The 16789-nt window shown below is 50.1% G+C and overlaps 4 protein-coding genes across 4 annotated transcripts; 2 read left to right on the top strand and 2 right to left on the bottom strand.

The window, feature by feature from the left end:
- Positions 1-903: 903 nt before the first annotated feature.
- Positions 904-8980, bottom strand: B0J16DRAFT_405498 (beta-ketoacyl synthase domain-containing protein; the record flags this gene model as incomplete). Its single annotated transcript, XM_046132892.1, has 11 exons — positions 904-1821; positions 1884-2711; positions 2776-2850; positions 2899-3198; positions 3256-6395; positions 6459-6914; positions 6977-7433; positions 7649-7786; positions 7838-7906; positions 7961-8408; positions 8472-8980. Coding segments are annotated over 11 exons (7338 nt in total), but the record flags the coding sequence as incomplete, so codon positions are not given.
- Positions 8981-9629: 649 nt separating this feature from the next.
- On the top strand, positions 9630-10909 carry B0J16DRAFT_389072 (thiolase-like protein; the record flags this gene model as incomplete). Its single annotated transcript, XM_046131790.1, has 3 exons — positions 9630-9751; positions 9821-10464; positions 10527-10909. The coding sequence occupies 3 exons, from the start codon at positions 9630-9632 to the stop codon at positions 10907-10909; spliced, it is 1149 nt and encodes a 382-aa protein (XP_045977525.1).
- Positions 10910-10936: 27 nt separating this feature from the next.
- Positions 10937-12292, bottom strand: B0J16DRAFT_324685 (uncharacterized protein; the record flags this gene model as incomplete). The annotated part of the gene is made up of 6 exons (XM_046125844.1): positions 10937-11516; positions 11575-11675; positions 11739-11806; positions 11878-11921; positions 11988-12086; positions 12204-12292. The coding sequence occupies 6 exons, from the start codon at positions 12290-12292 to the stop codon at positions 10937-10939; spliced, it is 981 nt and encodes a 326-aa protein (XP_045977524.1).
- Positions 12293-14446: 2154 nt separating this feature from the next.
- Positions 14447-16191, top strand: B0J16DRAFT_405494 (S-adenosyl-L-methionine-dependent methyltransferase; the record flags this gene model as incomplete). Its single annotated transcript, XM_046132891.1, has 4 exons — positions 14447-14569; positions 14626-15743; positions 15795-15903; positions 15954-16191. 4 exons carry the CDS (start codon positions 14447-14449, stop codon positions 16143-16145), a joined length of 1542 nt encoding a protein of 513 aa, XP_045977523.1. The 3' UTR covers positions 16146-16191.
- Positions 16192-16789: the final 598 nt, after the last annotated feature.

The raw sequence follows: 16789 nt of genomic DNA, 5'->3' as shown, positions 1-16789 counted from the left end.
AGTAGCATTTATGGTTACATATCAAGCGGCTTCAACTGCGACCTCCGGCCTTAAGGGATTAAACCCCGACGCAGGATTTTATTTGTCTTCAACCTCAGCGAGCTAGGCAGTTTTATGAGTGGCTTCTACTTTCTAGTACTCTGTCCTTTGGCTGGAGAGCTCGGCCAGTATGGAATCAGGGTCAACTGTATTTCATCAGGCGAGTCATTCACAATTGACTCGCACGAGTTTTAACAATCGTATAGGCGCCATACGAAAATACCTGTCGGGCCTTTTAACTACTATTCATGGTATCCATATAATCACATGTTTCAAGCACGATGTTCAGACCGATACATCTACGTTTTGGCTGCAAGATAATGTTGTTGCAAATATAAGATCTAAAGGTTAGAAGGTATACATCGCAAGAACAGATAACTAGACTATTGAAAGCAAGGGTGTTAGTATTTCTGATAGAGTTATTAAGTTAAGATAATAGGTATAAATAAATACTTTATTCTGGATTATGAAACTAGGAATAAACACAGGTATCAAAGCAAAACCTACTCTACAGCACCATCTAGCTGTATCCTGTCGCGTAGTTATTAACATAAGTGGAGCTAGCAGTATTGCACCAACCAGGCGCCTCCGGCCTCAGGCATTAACGCTAGACCCAATTTGCTGGCGAGTCCCTTATCTTATCTTATTGTACCTTCTAGAGATAATATACATTGCGTAAGCAGACTACCCCAGACCAGCTCACGCATAGGAATAGTTAACAACAATAACAACACATCTACATGAAGCTATTCGCAATATCATCTAATCCAACTAACGAACTAATAGTAAGTGTAACAGTAGATGTAATTTATTAAGTTTAATACACAATGCCTAGCGTCAGTTCGATTATAACTATCGCTTATGCTTCTCAGCCAGCTTCTCGGCCGTCATCTTCCCCAAATCAGCAATGCTAGCAGCGCCCACGATCTCCACCACTGTGAAGGGCACTCCCACCTTTTGTCTGAACCAGTTCCTCAGCTCGATGCTAACAAGCGAATCGACACCGGCGCTCGCCAGCGGCACCGTCAGGTCGGGCTCCTCGTCGCTTCGCATCATGAAGTTGAACAGAGTGGTCCCAATCTCATGGGCCAGGAAGTCAGCTGTGGCATCAGCTTCGAGCAACTCCGGCGTCTTCCCACACGACGACAGGAACTCTTTCAGGCCACCGTCTGTTGCGGGGCCGGATTTGATCTCGGCCTGGTTTTCTATGTTGCGGTACACCAGCAAACGTGGGCTCTTCTTCCAGCCCGTGCGGTTCATGGGCGAGAGGAGGGGCAGCTTTGAGCGCAGGCCAACGACGACATGGCTGTCGTTGATGTAACCCCTGGTGAGCCTGGTGTATTCGTCAGGCTTCTCTGCGGCAGTTGTGCTCCTGTCAGAGGTGCTGTTTGCGAGAGAAGCTCGTGGACCCAACATAAGCTCCAAAGAGTCGAGGAGGTCCTGTTCATGCAAGAAGTGCAGAGATGTGGCGCGCAACGCCTCAAGAAGGTGTCTCTCTCTGGCAAGGAAACCAACGTCTTCCATGATGCCGATTGCCAGAGTTGAGCAAGCCAGGCCTTGACCATGTCGATACTGGACGTAGGCATCCATGAATGTGTTGCCTGCTGCGTAATTGGCTTGCCCGATTTGTCCCGCTGTTCCTGACACGGAACTGAAGAGGAAAAAGAAGTCAAGCGGCTCCTCTTGCTTCTTCAACGCCTCCTCAAAGTTCCGCGTGCCCAGCACCTTGGGAAGGACTGCTGTCTGCCATGCATCGAACGTCATGTCGACAAAGTTTGCATCCTGTGTCGGGGTCAAAATTTAGCTCCGAGAGGTTTAGGGTTAAAAACTTGGTTGCATCATACCTGTAAAACCATGGCAGCCTGCAAGACTCCGGCGACGGGGTTAGTGGCTGAGGCCACGGCCTTCTCAACGTCCGCCCGGTTGTTAATGTTCCCACTAACGACTTGGGTCGAGCAACCCAAACTTTCCAGCTCCTCAAAGAAGGCCGGGTTGGATTCGGCAAACTGGGTGGCCGACCTGGAGAAGAATAGGAGATGGCGCGCTCCCTTTTCTGCCAGATACGTAGCAATCGACTGGCCCAGTCCACCCAGTCCACCTGCAAACACGTAGGTCCGGTCATCTCGAAGAATCAACTCTCGGCGCGCCGGTTCTGCTTCGAGCGTATGGGTTGCTCGGCTCTCCGGGACCGTGACGACGATCTTGCCTATATGCTGGCCCTTTTGCATGTACCGGAACGCCTCCTCAACTCTTGCGGCCTCAAATGTCTTGATCGGTACGATGGGCCCAAGTTTTCCTTGCCCGCAAAGCTCCATGATCTTGTTCAAGACTCTGCTTGCCACCTTAGGTTTGTGCGCCCAAAGCTCTGTGTGGTCGAGGCCCACGAATGTTCGATTATTCTCGAAGCGGTCCATCGCCAACTCAGCCTTGCCGATGAAGTCCCTCTTTCCGATTTCGACCATTGTGCCAAACTTGGCAACGCAATTCCACGATTCGTGAAGCAGCTCCCCCGAGAGCGAGTTGAGAACCACATCGACACCTCGGCTGTAAGTTGCTTTCAGGATCCCCTGCCGGAAAGAACTGTCTCTGGAGTTGAAGATGTGGTCTCTGGGAATACCGAAAACACTCGTCAGGTACTCGATCTTCTCCTCACTGCCCACAGTACAGAAGACCTGAAGCCCAAAAGGTTAGCAAGCTGTCTTTTTAGAAATCATTTGATGTGGAAGGAGTGCGAACCTCTGCTCCGATCATCTTGGCTATCTGAATGGCGGCTTGTCCAACTCCACCACAAGCCGAATGAATCAAGACAGACTGTATTTAGTTAGTGTCTGTTTGAGGCATAGAGACATCAAATCTTACCTGTTCTGCCTCCAACCTCGCCAGGTCCACCAATCCATACATGGCGGTGCCAAAGACGCATGGCATCGTCGCCGCCTCTTCAAAAGTCAGAGACTCGTGAATCTTGGTGCAATAGATCTCAGGCATGGTCTGTGACGTAGAAAAGCAGCCCGTGGAACTGAAAGCAACCCGATCGCCAACAACAAGGTGCTGGACACCGGATCCAACCCGAGTAACAACGCCAGCGCCCTCGAAACCAAAGTCGTCGGCAGCCAAACCGTCATTGGTGGCCTCGACAATGCCCATGGCAATCAAGACGTCCTATTTTGAAAGTCAGAAACGATGTACCTTGCGATGGCTTCGCTGGGTGTCTGTTACCTTGAAGTTGAGCCCGACTGCTCGAGTGTCCACCTGTACCCAGTCCTCCGCCTTCAAGACCGGCGACGTCTTCTGTTTCCAGTGAAGGGTTTTAATGATTCCAGGCTTGTCGATGACCAGAGTCTCCATTCGGACTTCGGGTCTTTTGTCTTGAAGTTCGCTGTTGACATTTATCCAGTGCATTCGGCCGACCTGGATCGTGCCGGCATGGAAGGCGTACTCCGACTCAAAGTCAGTATCAACCTCGCCGTCTGTCACTCGCGACGGGAACGTCTCGAGAAGGTCAGACAGTGCTCTCCATGCACTTCCATCGAATACCTCCAATTCGAACGTCACCAAATCAATACCGGTCTCTTGGCGGATACTCCTGGCCATTCCGTTGACGAGCGCGTAGTCGGGGTTCTTGCAACCGATCTGGCAGGCCCCAGTGACCCAGCAAAGGGGGACGTCCTGAACCGAGAAAAGAGTGCGTTTGAAGGAGTTGAACTGCTCTTCGGTGATATTGGCGAGAAATGGCGCTTCCAAATCCATCAGGAAGACTGCAGGTTGTCCTGGGGTGAGCACTTGACCGAGGGGGAAAAGGTCCAAGTCTAGGCCTATTTCTTGTAGATATTTGGTGACTTCTGCAACTGCGGGGTGGTCTAAGTCATTGGCGATGATGCTTACTCTTTTCAGCTGTTCACAGGGAGGCTGAACGGGTCTGGCGATGATACTGTTGCTCATGTTGCCATCGAAAGCATATGCCTCAACACCGGAGAAACCTGCCTGCAAAAGCTTCTCGTGCCATATTCCAGCACTGACGTATGGCTCGTTCTCCCGACCGTCCTCGCTGAGCCACCAGCCGATCAGCGGCCCCATGACATAGTTGACCGATTTGGATGACTCGGGACTGAGTTCCATGAGGAACAACCGACCTTCGGGATGAAGGAGCCTCCGTACATTGGACAAAGTTTTGGCGAGATCAGGAGTGGCGTGCAGACAGTTGGAGGACACAATGAGGTCGAATGAACCCTCCTCGAATCCTTGGCTGATCGGGTCTTGGGTAATATCAAGCACCGAGTACTCGATGGCCTGGTAGTCACGAAAGCGCTCCTTGGCCCCCATAAAGAACCCAGCTGATATGTCACTGTACACATAGGTGCCATACATGCGCTCTCCCTGGTCGGATCTCAGGGCGGGAAGAATTGTGGCGGTGGTGCCGCCTGTCCCAGCGCCAATCTCTAAAACTCGCATGGTGGGCTTCTTGTGGCCGAGCAGAGTAAGGAAATGAAGATGATCAGCGTTGTTGGTGAAGTCATACATGCGCATCAAGATGTTGTCGGCCATGAGCACCTCGAGCGGGTCGGCTTCGCCAGTGAAAAAGCGCACGCTATTGTCAAAGATGCGATATAGGGAAATAGCCACTGCTTCAGCTTCAGTGCCCTCAGAGGCTGCGAGGTAGTCCCGAATGAGCTTTTGTCTCTCCTCAGAGCTCATGGTTGCGATTTCGACGCAGTTGGGGACGTGGGGGTATCGCCCCTCGACCGCTTCTGAGTAGGGGATGTCCATCCAATCACGAAACTTGACAAGATGCCATTGGCTTGTTTCGAGTCCGGCGAGCTGGTGCCTGGACTCAATGATGCATGCCAGACCCATAGTATCGACCAGTCTATGTTGCTCATCATCAGGATCCTTCTTCAATGATCGCAAGAGTCGTGTAGCATCAATGAAGTCAGCATCGGTCTTCCATTCAAGTACGGCTGCAGCGTGTGGATCGTCGTCGACGACATCGGAGCCATCACTTAGCGGTGAAAGTTCGAGACCTGTCCAGCTGAGAACAACTTTCCCATTGGAAACGCCCACCAGGTTACTCATTGACCCGCCACGACCCTTATTAGCGGCATCTCCAACCACCCGTATGGGTCCCTCGGGTGTGCCCACGTACATTTCTTCAATATACTTGGGAACCGAAGGCGTCCTGAAGTTCCTGCCAAGCCCATGGCATAGGCAGACATTGGAAAGATGGAAGGCAGCGTCGATACTAGCCGGGTGAATAGAATACAGCTCGCCCTCTTCGGGGAGACATTTCTCGTAAATGGTGCCCACGGCTCTCTTCTCGGTGGTATGCGCGCTGATGTCATCCAAACCGCGAAATCTTCCGCCGTAGTTCATACCAAATCGACGCCAAACGTTGTACATGACTGAAGTGGGAACTTTGCGAGGGAGGGGCTCGATCTTTGGAGTGTCGGGAACAGATGTTCGCCCAGACCTGACTTGGCCCGAGACGTGCTTGGTCCATGTGTTGGTATTGGGAGTAAAAGACGAGATGGTGAAGCTATACCAATCCGAGTCAGCTGCGTTGGTCAGGCGAACGGGCGTCAATGTTGTAACCAGCTCGACAGGATCGCCATGTAAGACGAGCGCTGAAGCCAGCGTAACGCGTCTCAGAGAGTAGTCGTGAGATCCTAGACGAAGCTGTTTGATCGCTTCACCGGCCATGCAGAGGTAGGCTGCGCCAGGAAAGATGATGTCACCCAATATGTCGTGGTCACTGAGCCACGGGGCATCTTGGACTCGTAACTTGCAGCGCCATGCGGGTCCAGCGTCTGCACTCTCGAGCACCCGAGCACCAAGCAGTTCGTGATGGTCGAATTTGCGAAAACGCCAGTCTCGGGATAGGCGATTTTCCAACCAATACTCGCCATCGTAGTTCCACGAGTATGTGGGGAGGTCGGTCAACAACTCCCCCCCTTCAGGCCTGCCGTGAAGGTTCACGGCGCTCAAGTCAAGATGAGGGGTGCCGGCCAGCCAAAGATTGCCCGCAGTGCTGAGGATTGACAGATGGGCGTCTTTTTTGCGTACAAGCGTTGAGATGTATCCAGCATTCGACTTGATCTCGCTTTGAATGGTCTGTCTAATAGGTCCCGCGAGAGCCGAATGAGGCCCGATTTCCACAAACGTGAGGTTATCGTGAGACTGGAGCGCAGTCTGAATGGCACCTTTGAACAAAACAGGAGACACTAGGTTCTCTGTCCAGTATGAGGTCGATAGGTCACTGTTGATTCCTCTGGTCACCGAGGAGTAGAAAGGAACTTTGGGTTGGCTTGCGTTGACGGTTCCAAGACGGGCAGCGTAATCTTGGGCAACAAGCTTCATGTGCTCTGGGTACACGATCCGTTAGTGACTTTTTCTCAACTCAAAAACCCCCATAGAAAGGTACTCACCCGAGTGATAAGCACATTCGACGCGAAGAGGCCGGACCAAAACGGACGGATCGGAGGTACGGATGGTTTCCATGACCCTTTCCAGAACATCGGCATCGCCCGTCAATGTGACACTAGCTGGTGAGTTATCGCAGCCGATGGTAACCCCAGGCTGAAGGTACTGCTCGACATCTTCCCGGCCAAGACCTATGGCTGCCATACCACCTTTGCGAATAGACTTCAGCGCAATGGTGGAGTTTCCTCGATAGTAGGCGACACGGATTGCATCTTGGGCCGAAATGGCGCCGCAGGCGTATGCGGCAGCGATTTCACCAGACGAATGGCCCACAACAGCGTCAGGTGAAATACCCCAGCTCCGGAGCAGTTCCACGAGTGCAATCTGGATTGCTGTGCAGCAGGGCTGAGAAATTTCCGCTTCCGATAAACGGCTGGTCTTCTCGGTGGCAAGAATTTCATCTGGTAACGAGAAGAAAAGAATCAGTAGGTGAATATTTAACGCCAAGATGGTCGATACATACCTCGCATGTTCCAGTTTGGGCCATCCGATAGCCGTGATAGCTCAGCGTCAAGGTAGTCGACCGTATCCTTGAAAATTCCATCGGTTCTGAGAAGCTCAAGACCCATTCCGGCCCATTGGGCCCCCTGTCCCGTAAAGACGAAGACAAGGTCACACTTGGACCCGAGGGCCGGCTTGACAATTTTCGATATTTCGAAGGAATCCAATCCGTCTGTGACGCAGAAAGCACGATGCGAGTGCACTGCCCGTTTGTTGTTCAATGTGTACGCCATGTTGCTGAGAGAGTCTGGATGTGCTGTCAGGTACTCTTCGTGCCTTTGTGCAGACATCTCTAAGGCTTTGGGATGCTTAGCAGAGAAGGTAAAAAGTTGCCATCCAAAGTCTTCATCGCCTAAACCCTGCAATTTAGACTCGGGCTTCTGTCCTAACCCAAAAGAGGCAGCAGATTCTAGTATAACCTATATACCAGTATGTTGTCAGATACACCGAGTTCAAGTTGATGCACATCACTGTTGTTTTTGACTTACATGGGCGTTGGCACCTCCGATTCCGAAGCTGTTGACAGCAACTCTTTCCAGTTTGTCAGTTGGCCACGATGTAGCTTTTAGTGGAACCTTGAGTTTCGCTTCCTCCCATGGGACTGGAGTTGTTAGTACTCTTCTTAACCCAAGACATGAAACACATTACTTTTTGGGTTAGGGGTCTTGAAGTTGATGTTGGGTGGTATGGTCTTATTCTCGAGCGCCAAAGTCATCTTGATGATGCTCGACAATCCAGATGCACCTTCACCGTGGCCGATATTCGGTTTGACCTTATTCAGTGTAAACAGATGAACTCGAGACTTTTGTTATTCTTGACTTACCGATCCAATGTAGATGCCGTGGTCTCCCCATACGTTAGCCACGGCGCTTACTTCACGGGGATCGCCGACCTGTGTTGAAATTTCGGTTAGTCTTTATCCTTCTTCACTTATTGGTTCACTTACTGCGGTTCCAGTTCCGTGGCATTCCACCATGGCCGTCTTGGAAAAATCGGAAATGCCTGCCAATCGATGCCCTCGTCTCATCAATTTCTCATGGCTTTCCGGGTTCGGCAGTGTGAAGCCAGCGGTCTTTCCATCGGCAGCGGCACACGTTGATCGAATGACGGCTCTTATGGGGTCTCGGTCACGAACTGCATCCGACAGTTTCTTGATGTAGATGGCAGAGACACCCTCTCCACGGGCATAGCCATCAGCGTCAGCATCAAAGGTTTTGCAACGGCCATCTTCTGAAAGAACACCCTGTTCAGTCAACGCCACAGTAGTTCGTGGCGTAATGATGAGGTTGATGCCGCCAACAATGGCACCGTCAGCGCAGTCTCCGCTGAGAATGTCCTGACAGGCCAGATGGAGAGCTATCATAGAGGAAGAGCATGCTGTCCGAACCACCATGCTATATAACGTTGATTAGAGGAATCAAAACCAAAAGGGCTCTGCATGGGGTTGGTGTGCATACCTGGGACCCTTGAGATCAAACTCGTACGAGGCTCTGTTTGCGATGATGTAATCGCCGTAGACATATGTTCGCGTTGGGTTCAAGTCTTGCCCGTCCTGCATCTCCATTTCGCCCCAGTCATCACCCAGGGCACCCACATAGACACCCACATCCTTGCCCCTCCACTTGGTGGTGCCTGAGTTCTCGAAAGCTTCGTAGACGACTTCAAGAAAGAGACGTTGCTGTGGATCCAGCAGCTCAGCCTCCTGTTTCGTAAAGGACCAGAAGTTGGGATCGATGTTGGCTAGGTTGAGCTCCTCTAGGAAGTGTCCATACTTGGTGCCCATGTGTGTCACGCGTCCGGGACCGTACCATGTATCGATGTTGTAGCGGTCCTTAGGTACCTGGCATCGGCCATCCTTGCCATTGACCAGGAGGTCCCAGTATGCCTCGGCGTTATGGACGCCTCCAGGGAGTCGCATACCCATGCCAATGATGGCAATGGGTTCGTGTACATCTTTTTGATCTATGGGATCGCTTCCAAAACGCTCACTGGCTTGTCCATTTGTCGCTGGACCACCATTTGAATAGTGATCAGTATACCCGTTGGTATACCCGTTGGTATGACCGTTGGTGTGACCGTTGGTTTGGTCCTTGGTCACTTTGGTGCTCATCATGTGTTCAAGCCTTGGAATGGTATGTCGACTACTATTCTGGTCCAGTGATTCTCCAGATATATCAGTCTCGTGGAAAAAGACTGAATTTAGGCCTCTTGGCACAATCATTTCATCGAATGTACACAGTCGCATTCCGTCCGAAGAACCGACTAGGGATGTGATTCACAAGCGAAATCGAAGACAAGTACAGCAGAATTCAGTTGACACTGATGCAAGACAGCGTTGTGGACTGTGGCGAAACACACTCAATCGGTTCTTTAGTCGGTGTCAGTCGCATAAGCTCACTAAAGCGGACGAGGGCAATCTTACCTACTGGAGAAGTGGGCCATGGAGCTTTCACTGGGCTGCCGACTCGGAAATACAAATAGCAGTACTCTTTATTATAAGCGAACCACTTTGGTTGCGGCGTTCTATCAGACCACCAATTTCCGGCTCTCTCGTCGTCCAATGCGCATCAGTCTTTTCGTAATCAGTGAAGAAGGACTGTAGTCAAGGTAGTAAAATGGGAACTGACCAGGCCAGCGTCTACATCGTCGGTTTAGGCCATCACTATCCACCATATATCAATGGATTCGAGGATATCGAAGAATATTTAGCTAAATTTTGCGATACAAAAACCCCTGCGTAGGCGTTCCTACTTTCTATCGTGTCCCCAGGGGACTAATGGCTGACTCGATGATCCCTCCATCCCAGCGTAAGGAAACTCTTACAAGTCAACCAAAACACGGGGATCAAAGGACGCCCCAATATTATTTCCCGAGACGACCCTCTTTTCAACCGCTCGGAGCCTCCAACAATCTCGGAGCTTGACAGCGTCTTTCGCACTCGAGCAGTCGACCTGGCCGCCAGGGCCTGCAAGAAGGCCATTGCTGAGTGGAAAGGGAAAGTATCACAGATCACTCACACAGTGGCTGCAACAGGCACAAACGCTGGCAGCCCAGGCTACGACCTGCTTGTCAATGAACGCTTGGGTATCCGTCCTGAGGCTCAGCGAATGTTGCTAAGCGGTATAGGGTGCGCAGGAGGTTTGGCTACTATTCGCACGGCCGCTACCATCGCCAATGACGCCACGCTGAGGGGTCGCCCAGCCTGTGTCTTGGGATTTACTTGTGATGTAACCAGCACGAACATCCGCTGCGATCTGAAAATGATTTCAGAAAACCCCGAGGAAACCAGGGCATCGATGGCATTATTCTCAGATGCTTCAGCTGCCTTTGTCATTTGCAATTCACTGGGCCTCGAGGTCAACAAAAATGCAGTATACACAGTCCTTGACTGGGAAAACAGCGTGATACCTGGGACTCAATCAGACGAAAATTGTCTTGTAGATCCCCTAGGTAAGTATTATTTGCTTTGTAAACCTTCATAGCAATCAGGGTATTGACATGCTTGGGTCTAGGCTTTCGGTCGTTCATGAGTCCAAACTTGCCGGTAATAATAAAGAGTGCCGTCGTTCCTCTTTTTGAAAGGTTGATCGCTAGGAACGCATGGCAACTTCCAAAAGATGAACAGAAGCTGGTGGCAACAGATTTTGACTGGATAATGCACCCAGCTGGTCTGACCGTTTTGGATGAAGTGAAAGAAAACTTAAACCTCCAAGACGGACAGATGAGAGCGTCATTCGATGTATTTGAGAACAAAGGAAACTCGGCTGGTCCGACTGTGCTTATTGTTCTCGATAGGTTGAGGAAGATGGGGGACATGAGGGAAAACATCATTGCTTGTTCATTTGGACCGGGAGTATGTGCTGAAATGACTGCCCTAATCCCATATAGAGGATAAGGACATAGTACCTAAAAGACTTTATCACTATGATACATCGATTGTTGTAGAAACCTTTCTTCTACACAATATGTCCAAAATCTCATTTCGAGTGGCAGAGTCTAGATTCTCCATCACGAATGATGTCTTTTGTATCCGGACTGGCTGTTTCGAAGTGCCATTATCTGAGCTGCATGTTATACTTTGACACTCAGTACGCTCTGAATCAGATTTGGACGAAGCTGAAATGGTTTCTGCCACACTGGAAGGACTATCTTTCTCAACTGTAGACTCGTCGTAAATAAGGCTGTGTGAGTGATCTAAAGGATCGAAGGAGTGGAAGTCGAGATTTCCAAGGGCAATGTCAGACGGGATGAAGTCGGTATCCCAGTTCATTGAGGCTGAAATGGAACTGTCTGATGGACTGAGGTACGTTGGAAACTGGATATAGTCCCGCGTCGAGCCATTTGACTCTACTTCGGCAACGCAACTCGCACTCAACGAAGACGAGAATGTGTTTCCTTGAGTGTAGGTATGGCCAACTTCGCCTAGTGTGCTGCTGTCATCAAGAGCCTCGGAAATGTTAAAAGCAAATGAATGAGATTGCTCCAGTTTCCGGATATTCAGGCTGTATCTATCTCGCAGCCCTGGTTAGTGCCCGGTCTGATTTGCAACTAGTTACTTACCTGTTTGCAATTTCAAGAGTCGATCTTTTCGGAAAATACTGCCCGGTAATTTGTTTCCAGGACCGACCATGGAGATGAACAGCATCCATTAAAATGCGATCCTGTGAGGATATGCTAATTGAGTTGCTAGACGCCACGAAATTTTAGAAAGTTGGTTGGCATACCTCTGGATCGGTCCATTCTTCACGACTTAAATCGGGATCAAGCGAGCTTGTCCAATGCTTGGCACATTCTGAGAAATTTTTATAAAGTCAATTTCCCCCTTCATCAGGACAAAGAAACTAAACGAAAAAGGGGGCATACGGTCAGGGCTTCGATTGCCAACAGCCTCGGACACAGAAGTCCAGCTGGGTATTGTGTTAGTACGGGGTTGACTGCACGGACACATAAAGGCAACGTGAAAGAAACTGTACCTGTAACCATGAGTAGCTATAGCATCAAGCAGTCGTTTGTTTTCATCACTCGTCCAGGCTCCTCGGTTCCAATTGCGTTTTATCTTCGTCCATCGGTTCCTACAGTCCTTGTTACTTCGGCCTCTATGAAGCTGGGCTATTGCAACCCAATTGATGATTCCTGCAGCAAGGGGACGTTAAATGACACATCATGGTATAGTTCATGTGTTTGTGTACTTGCCTGTGTATTTGGAAACCTGTTCACTGAGCACATGGTCTTCCTCGGGGGTCCACCTTCGAAACTCGGTTGACTTGCGAGTCGACATGATGTAAACACGTAAAAGGGTTTCCCTTCAGCATTCAACTTAACCTTTGCAGAATCCTTATTGTTGCCTGCTGAGGTCTCAATGTACTGATATTTCTTGTTTCGCAGGATATGATGGGCCGGGCACTTTAAATGGCGCAGCTTGATAGCGCCTGGCTGCAGAAAACTCTGGGGAATACGGGAAATCTTGCACAGTAATCTTTTACGATACGCTGCTTGCAATACGTTGCATATCTGCAGTAAGAAAGCAGCTGCGACGCTCCAACTGATTCGGCCGGCTGGGAGTTCCACAAAGTGACAAGGGTTGCCCTCTTGCTACCAACAGCCCGACCTCAGTAACGAGCATCGCCCCCACCCTCTTTCCAGCAATACCCGTATCAACTTATGACATTCGCTATGAACTGCGGATGCCAAGTGCCCACTTATGCAGGCTTTATGCAGTTATCAGTGGCTAGAAAGAGCAGCCCTCTACGGGAAGGCGCTGTCTCTTTATGCCCGGCTTATGACCGAGCTCTATGGCCAATAGGATAGCGTTATTCTGGTGGCTTGACTACACAGTTCATACCGAACTTCGTGAGTTGATGCAACCTTTGGGTTGGTGGCGCCTTGGTCAACGAGAGCTAAGTGAGTTGATGCGCAGGTGGTCCGAATAATAATCGAGACACCAATAGCTTGTGACCTCACCCAGAATCGTCTCGCTTTTATTTCGACCCACCTGATGCGGTAGTAAAGCTCTGACACTATCTACGGCACGGGCCGTAATAAGTCGCCTTCCCTAATCCGAGCTAAGCTTACGCGTATTCTCAAGCTTATCTTACCCCCCCTAGAATCTGTCCTATTTAATCAAGTTGACTCAGGGGGAAACAAAACTCCCCTAGTACTGAACCCCTCGGTCTCTTGATTATATAATTCGTCAATCTGACCTACTGTAAAGATCGACCGATCATATAATTAGATGGCCCACAGATGACCCACAGATGATACTATTGATGGAAGATTACATTACATGATCTGATTTAATTGAATACACTGACCAAAGTCAGCCTTTGGCTTCGGCCCGCCTACTCTAACTTTATTTTTTCCACCAAACCTTCCCAATTTCCCCACGCCCGAAACGCCGTACGCTGTGCGCAAAGGTTATGACTATTCTGCGGTCATACCGGCCAGAACCTCGGCGTTGAAGGCCCTGATCACGTCATTGACCTGATCTTCTAGCCCGTTGCCAGGGGGTTGGTTCTCCTTGAGTTAACTTAAGTTTAGTAATGTGGAGGCGGGGTAAATAGAGATCCTGTAAGGGGACGAGGTTCAAAGTGTAAACCGCCACTGAGAGTTACTTAAGTTGTGGAGATGTTGCAAACCGAAGCTCTACACTACCTGTGTGTCACAGTCTGAGTCGGAGCCCGAACCTGATCCCACCACACGCCACCAACATACTTAAAGCAATGCATGAGTGGTCTTGTTTTACATCTGACAATGACAATTGAGGGGATGGATCAAGGTTTCGTGCCAAGCCAGTTGGTTGGGTGTCTATAACAGTCAACCAACCGCCAAGACACGGTTGGGATTCAGTGGTAGACCGCCTTCCGTAATACGTCGTACATGCTCGACATCAGATGTTCTGAATGACAAGCGCCACCAACACCACTCGTGACCACCGTGGCTTTCCTGCAGGCAAATGGCACGGCCCCTTGTCCCTGTTCATATTTCTGAGACCTGTACTTTGTTGGTTGCACAGATACACAGTATTGGGAGCCTACACGAAGGGCCTTAGGGTTAATATTACGCTCACGCACACGCACACTTGTCGGTTATCCTTTTCCTCTGGCGAAAAACATTAAATTCGAAAGCTTGTCTTCCCTCCTTCCAAGCTCCTGATAATAAGATTTCCATCTTGAATTACACTTTTCAAGCACCATCACTCCGGTGTTCACACGGGGCCTTTTTTTCCCCTAACCTTGCCCTAATATTGGGTTTCGGCTGGGCACAAAGTGCACTGTCTCACTTGCTTCCATCCGGGTTTTTTCCTTCTTCCTTCCACCAACATCAACCACCTACAAGAGACATCAAGCCTTCCTACACTAGTAGGTCTCCTTGCAAGCTCACATCCTCCTGCTATTTGCTTCCCAGCTACAATCTAAAAGATTCCATCGTCGGCATGGGTTCCGAGCACAATCCCATCATGGACGAGATAGGTCCAGACTTCCCATTCAAGGCCACGCCCAAGGCTGCGCCCCCGACACTCAAGATTGATCATGACTGCGGCGTCAAAATCACAACAGTAAGTACAATGTCCGTCATGGTATCCCTTCCTGGTTAGATGCTCATTTATTCAAGTCTCCCGCGATCAATAACCCTCCACTGCCCGCCGATGGCCCTGGTAACGAGACCTTCTCAAACGGGCTCTTAATTTCCCTCTTGATTCTTGTCCCGACGTGCACGGCATGGAAATTCGGTGGCGGGTTCAAGACCACGGTGTTCTTCGCCCTCATCACCACTCTTCCGATTCTGATCACCTTCTGGACCGTCGCCTCTGCCACAGCCCCGCGCACGAACGATCGAGTCAAGTGCCCAGGTCTTCCTGTGGAACACTACGTGACGTTTCGTAAGGAAGAAGATCGGGTCAAGTACCGAGGACGGGACAAGGTTCCGATGGAGACGTTCATGCGCAAATATTTCGACGGTGACGCAGACTTCAACGGCGACGTCCTCGAAGTGCTTGAGTACCGCCATGATTGGGCGTCTTTCCGTTTCACATGGGAGCTATTTCGATACATCATTGTCAACTTTGCTACTGACGTCCTCATCCATAGCCGATCTCAGGATGAAGATCAAGTTCGAGACCACTATGATCGTGGTGATGACTTCTACGCTTGGTTTTTGGGTCCGCGAATGGTCTATACATCCGGCATCATCTCCGATGTGACCAAGGAGGAGTCCCTCGAACAGCTACAGGACAACAAGCTTGCCATCGTGTGCGAAAAGATTGGCCTAAAGCCTGGCGAAACCCTGTTGGATATTGGTTGCGGTTGGGGTACGCTTGCCAAGTTTGCTAGTGTCAACTATGGCGCAAAAGTGACGGGCATCACTCTCGGGCGTAACCAAACTAAGTGGGGGAACGAGACCCTGCGCAGAGCTGGCGTATCGGACTCTCAAATTCACTGCATGGACTATCGCGACATGCCTAAGGCCAAATACGACAAGATTACTTGCCTGGAGATGGCCGAGCATGTCGGCATTTTCAAAATTACTAACTTTCTTCGACAGTGTCGCGATATGCTGGAGGATGACGGCGTCATGCACCTCCAGATCGCAGGCATCCGACAAGCTTGGCAGTATGAGGATCTGGTTTGGGGCTTGTTCATGAACAAATATGTTTTCCCAGGCGCAGACGCATCTACACCACTTGCGTATTACATCGGGTTTTGCGAAAGGGCTGGTTGGGAAGTCAAAAGGTGAGCCGCGGGCCTCTGTTAATTAATCCAACACATGCTAACAATGCTCAGCGTGGACACCATTGGCGTTCACTACTCGGCCACAATTTGGCGTTGGTACCGGAACTGGCTGGCGAACGAAGCCGACGTTACAGCCAAGTACGAACTGAGATGGTTCAAGGTCAGTTGAATGTTTTCCGTCGTAGCATCTGCAACTAATAAGATGCCCAGATCTGGAAGTATTTCCTCGCATCAGCCACCATCTCCTCCCGTCAAGGCTCCGCGACCTGCTACCAGATCACTCTGGTGAAGAACATCAACAGCGTTCACCGCATCGACGGAGTTTCGACGCAATTCGCACTCTCTACTGCCCTAGAGGCAAGTAAGAAGGCCGGCAGGGCAGTGTTCCCAGCCGACAAGTAAGAACGAATGGGACCCGAAGATCCAATGAGAGTCATCCCAGCTGTCAGGGAACAGCGCACCGCACCGCACTACCCCGGCTTGGCTTGACATGAATGAGCTCCCTTTCTATAGTTAATATTTGGCACGACTCTTCTTTTAAGTTTTGTCTGTCAATAAAGACATTTAGTCAGACCTCAATTCTACTCAGTATTGGAAACCTTGATGCATCCTTTACTCATTTGAATGTTTTGGCAGAAACCAGAAGCCAAAGCCACAATGCTAACAGAGATGTTTCTGGCGCCTTGGGTACTTGTTGGCTGCCGTAATAAGGGGCTGTGCATGTGGCAGGGTTGTGGCAGGGTTGTCGTAAGGAGCGAAGTTTCATAAAGATACATATAATACACGCACTTTATGTAAATCTGCAGTTACCACCACTAGACAAATACAAAGCCACCACTTGCTATACAGTATCAAGAAGTCACTTCCCCCTACATACTTGAAATCCACAAAAAAGAAATTACCTCCCAGATTGCTCACAGGCTGGACTGGACACATCCATGTGCACCATGGCTCTTCGTATTTTGATCCAATCATCGACCGGCACCGACTAACACCGACTAAGTGCCACATTTCTGCATCCGACTTGCACCCAGACGGTCCAATCT

Source organism: Fusarium flagelliforme (assembly GCF_020744385.1).
Source record: "Fusarium flagelliforme strain FIESC 12 MPI-CAGE-AA-0113 chromosome Unknown B0J16scaffold_8, whole genome shotgun sequence".
In the NCBI taxonomy this organism is placed as follows: domain Eukaryota; kingdom Fungi; phylum Ascomycota; class Sordariomycetes; order Hypocreales; family Nectriaceae; genus Fusarium; species Fusarium flagelliforme.
This window is presented reverse-complemented; position numbering and strand designations above follow the sequence as displayed.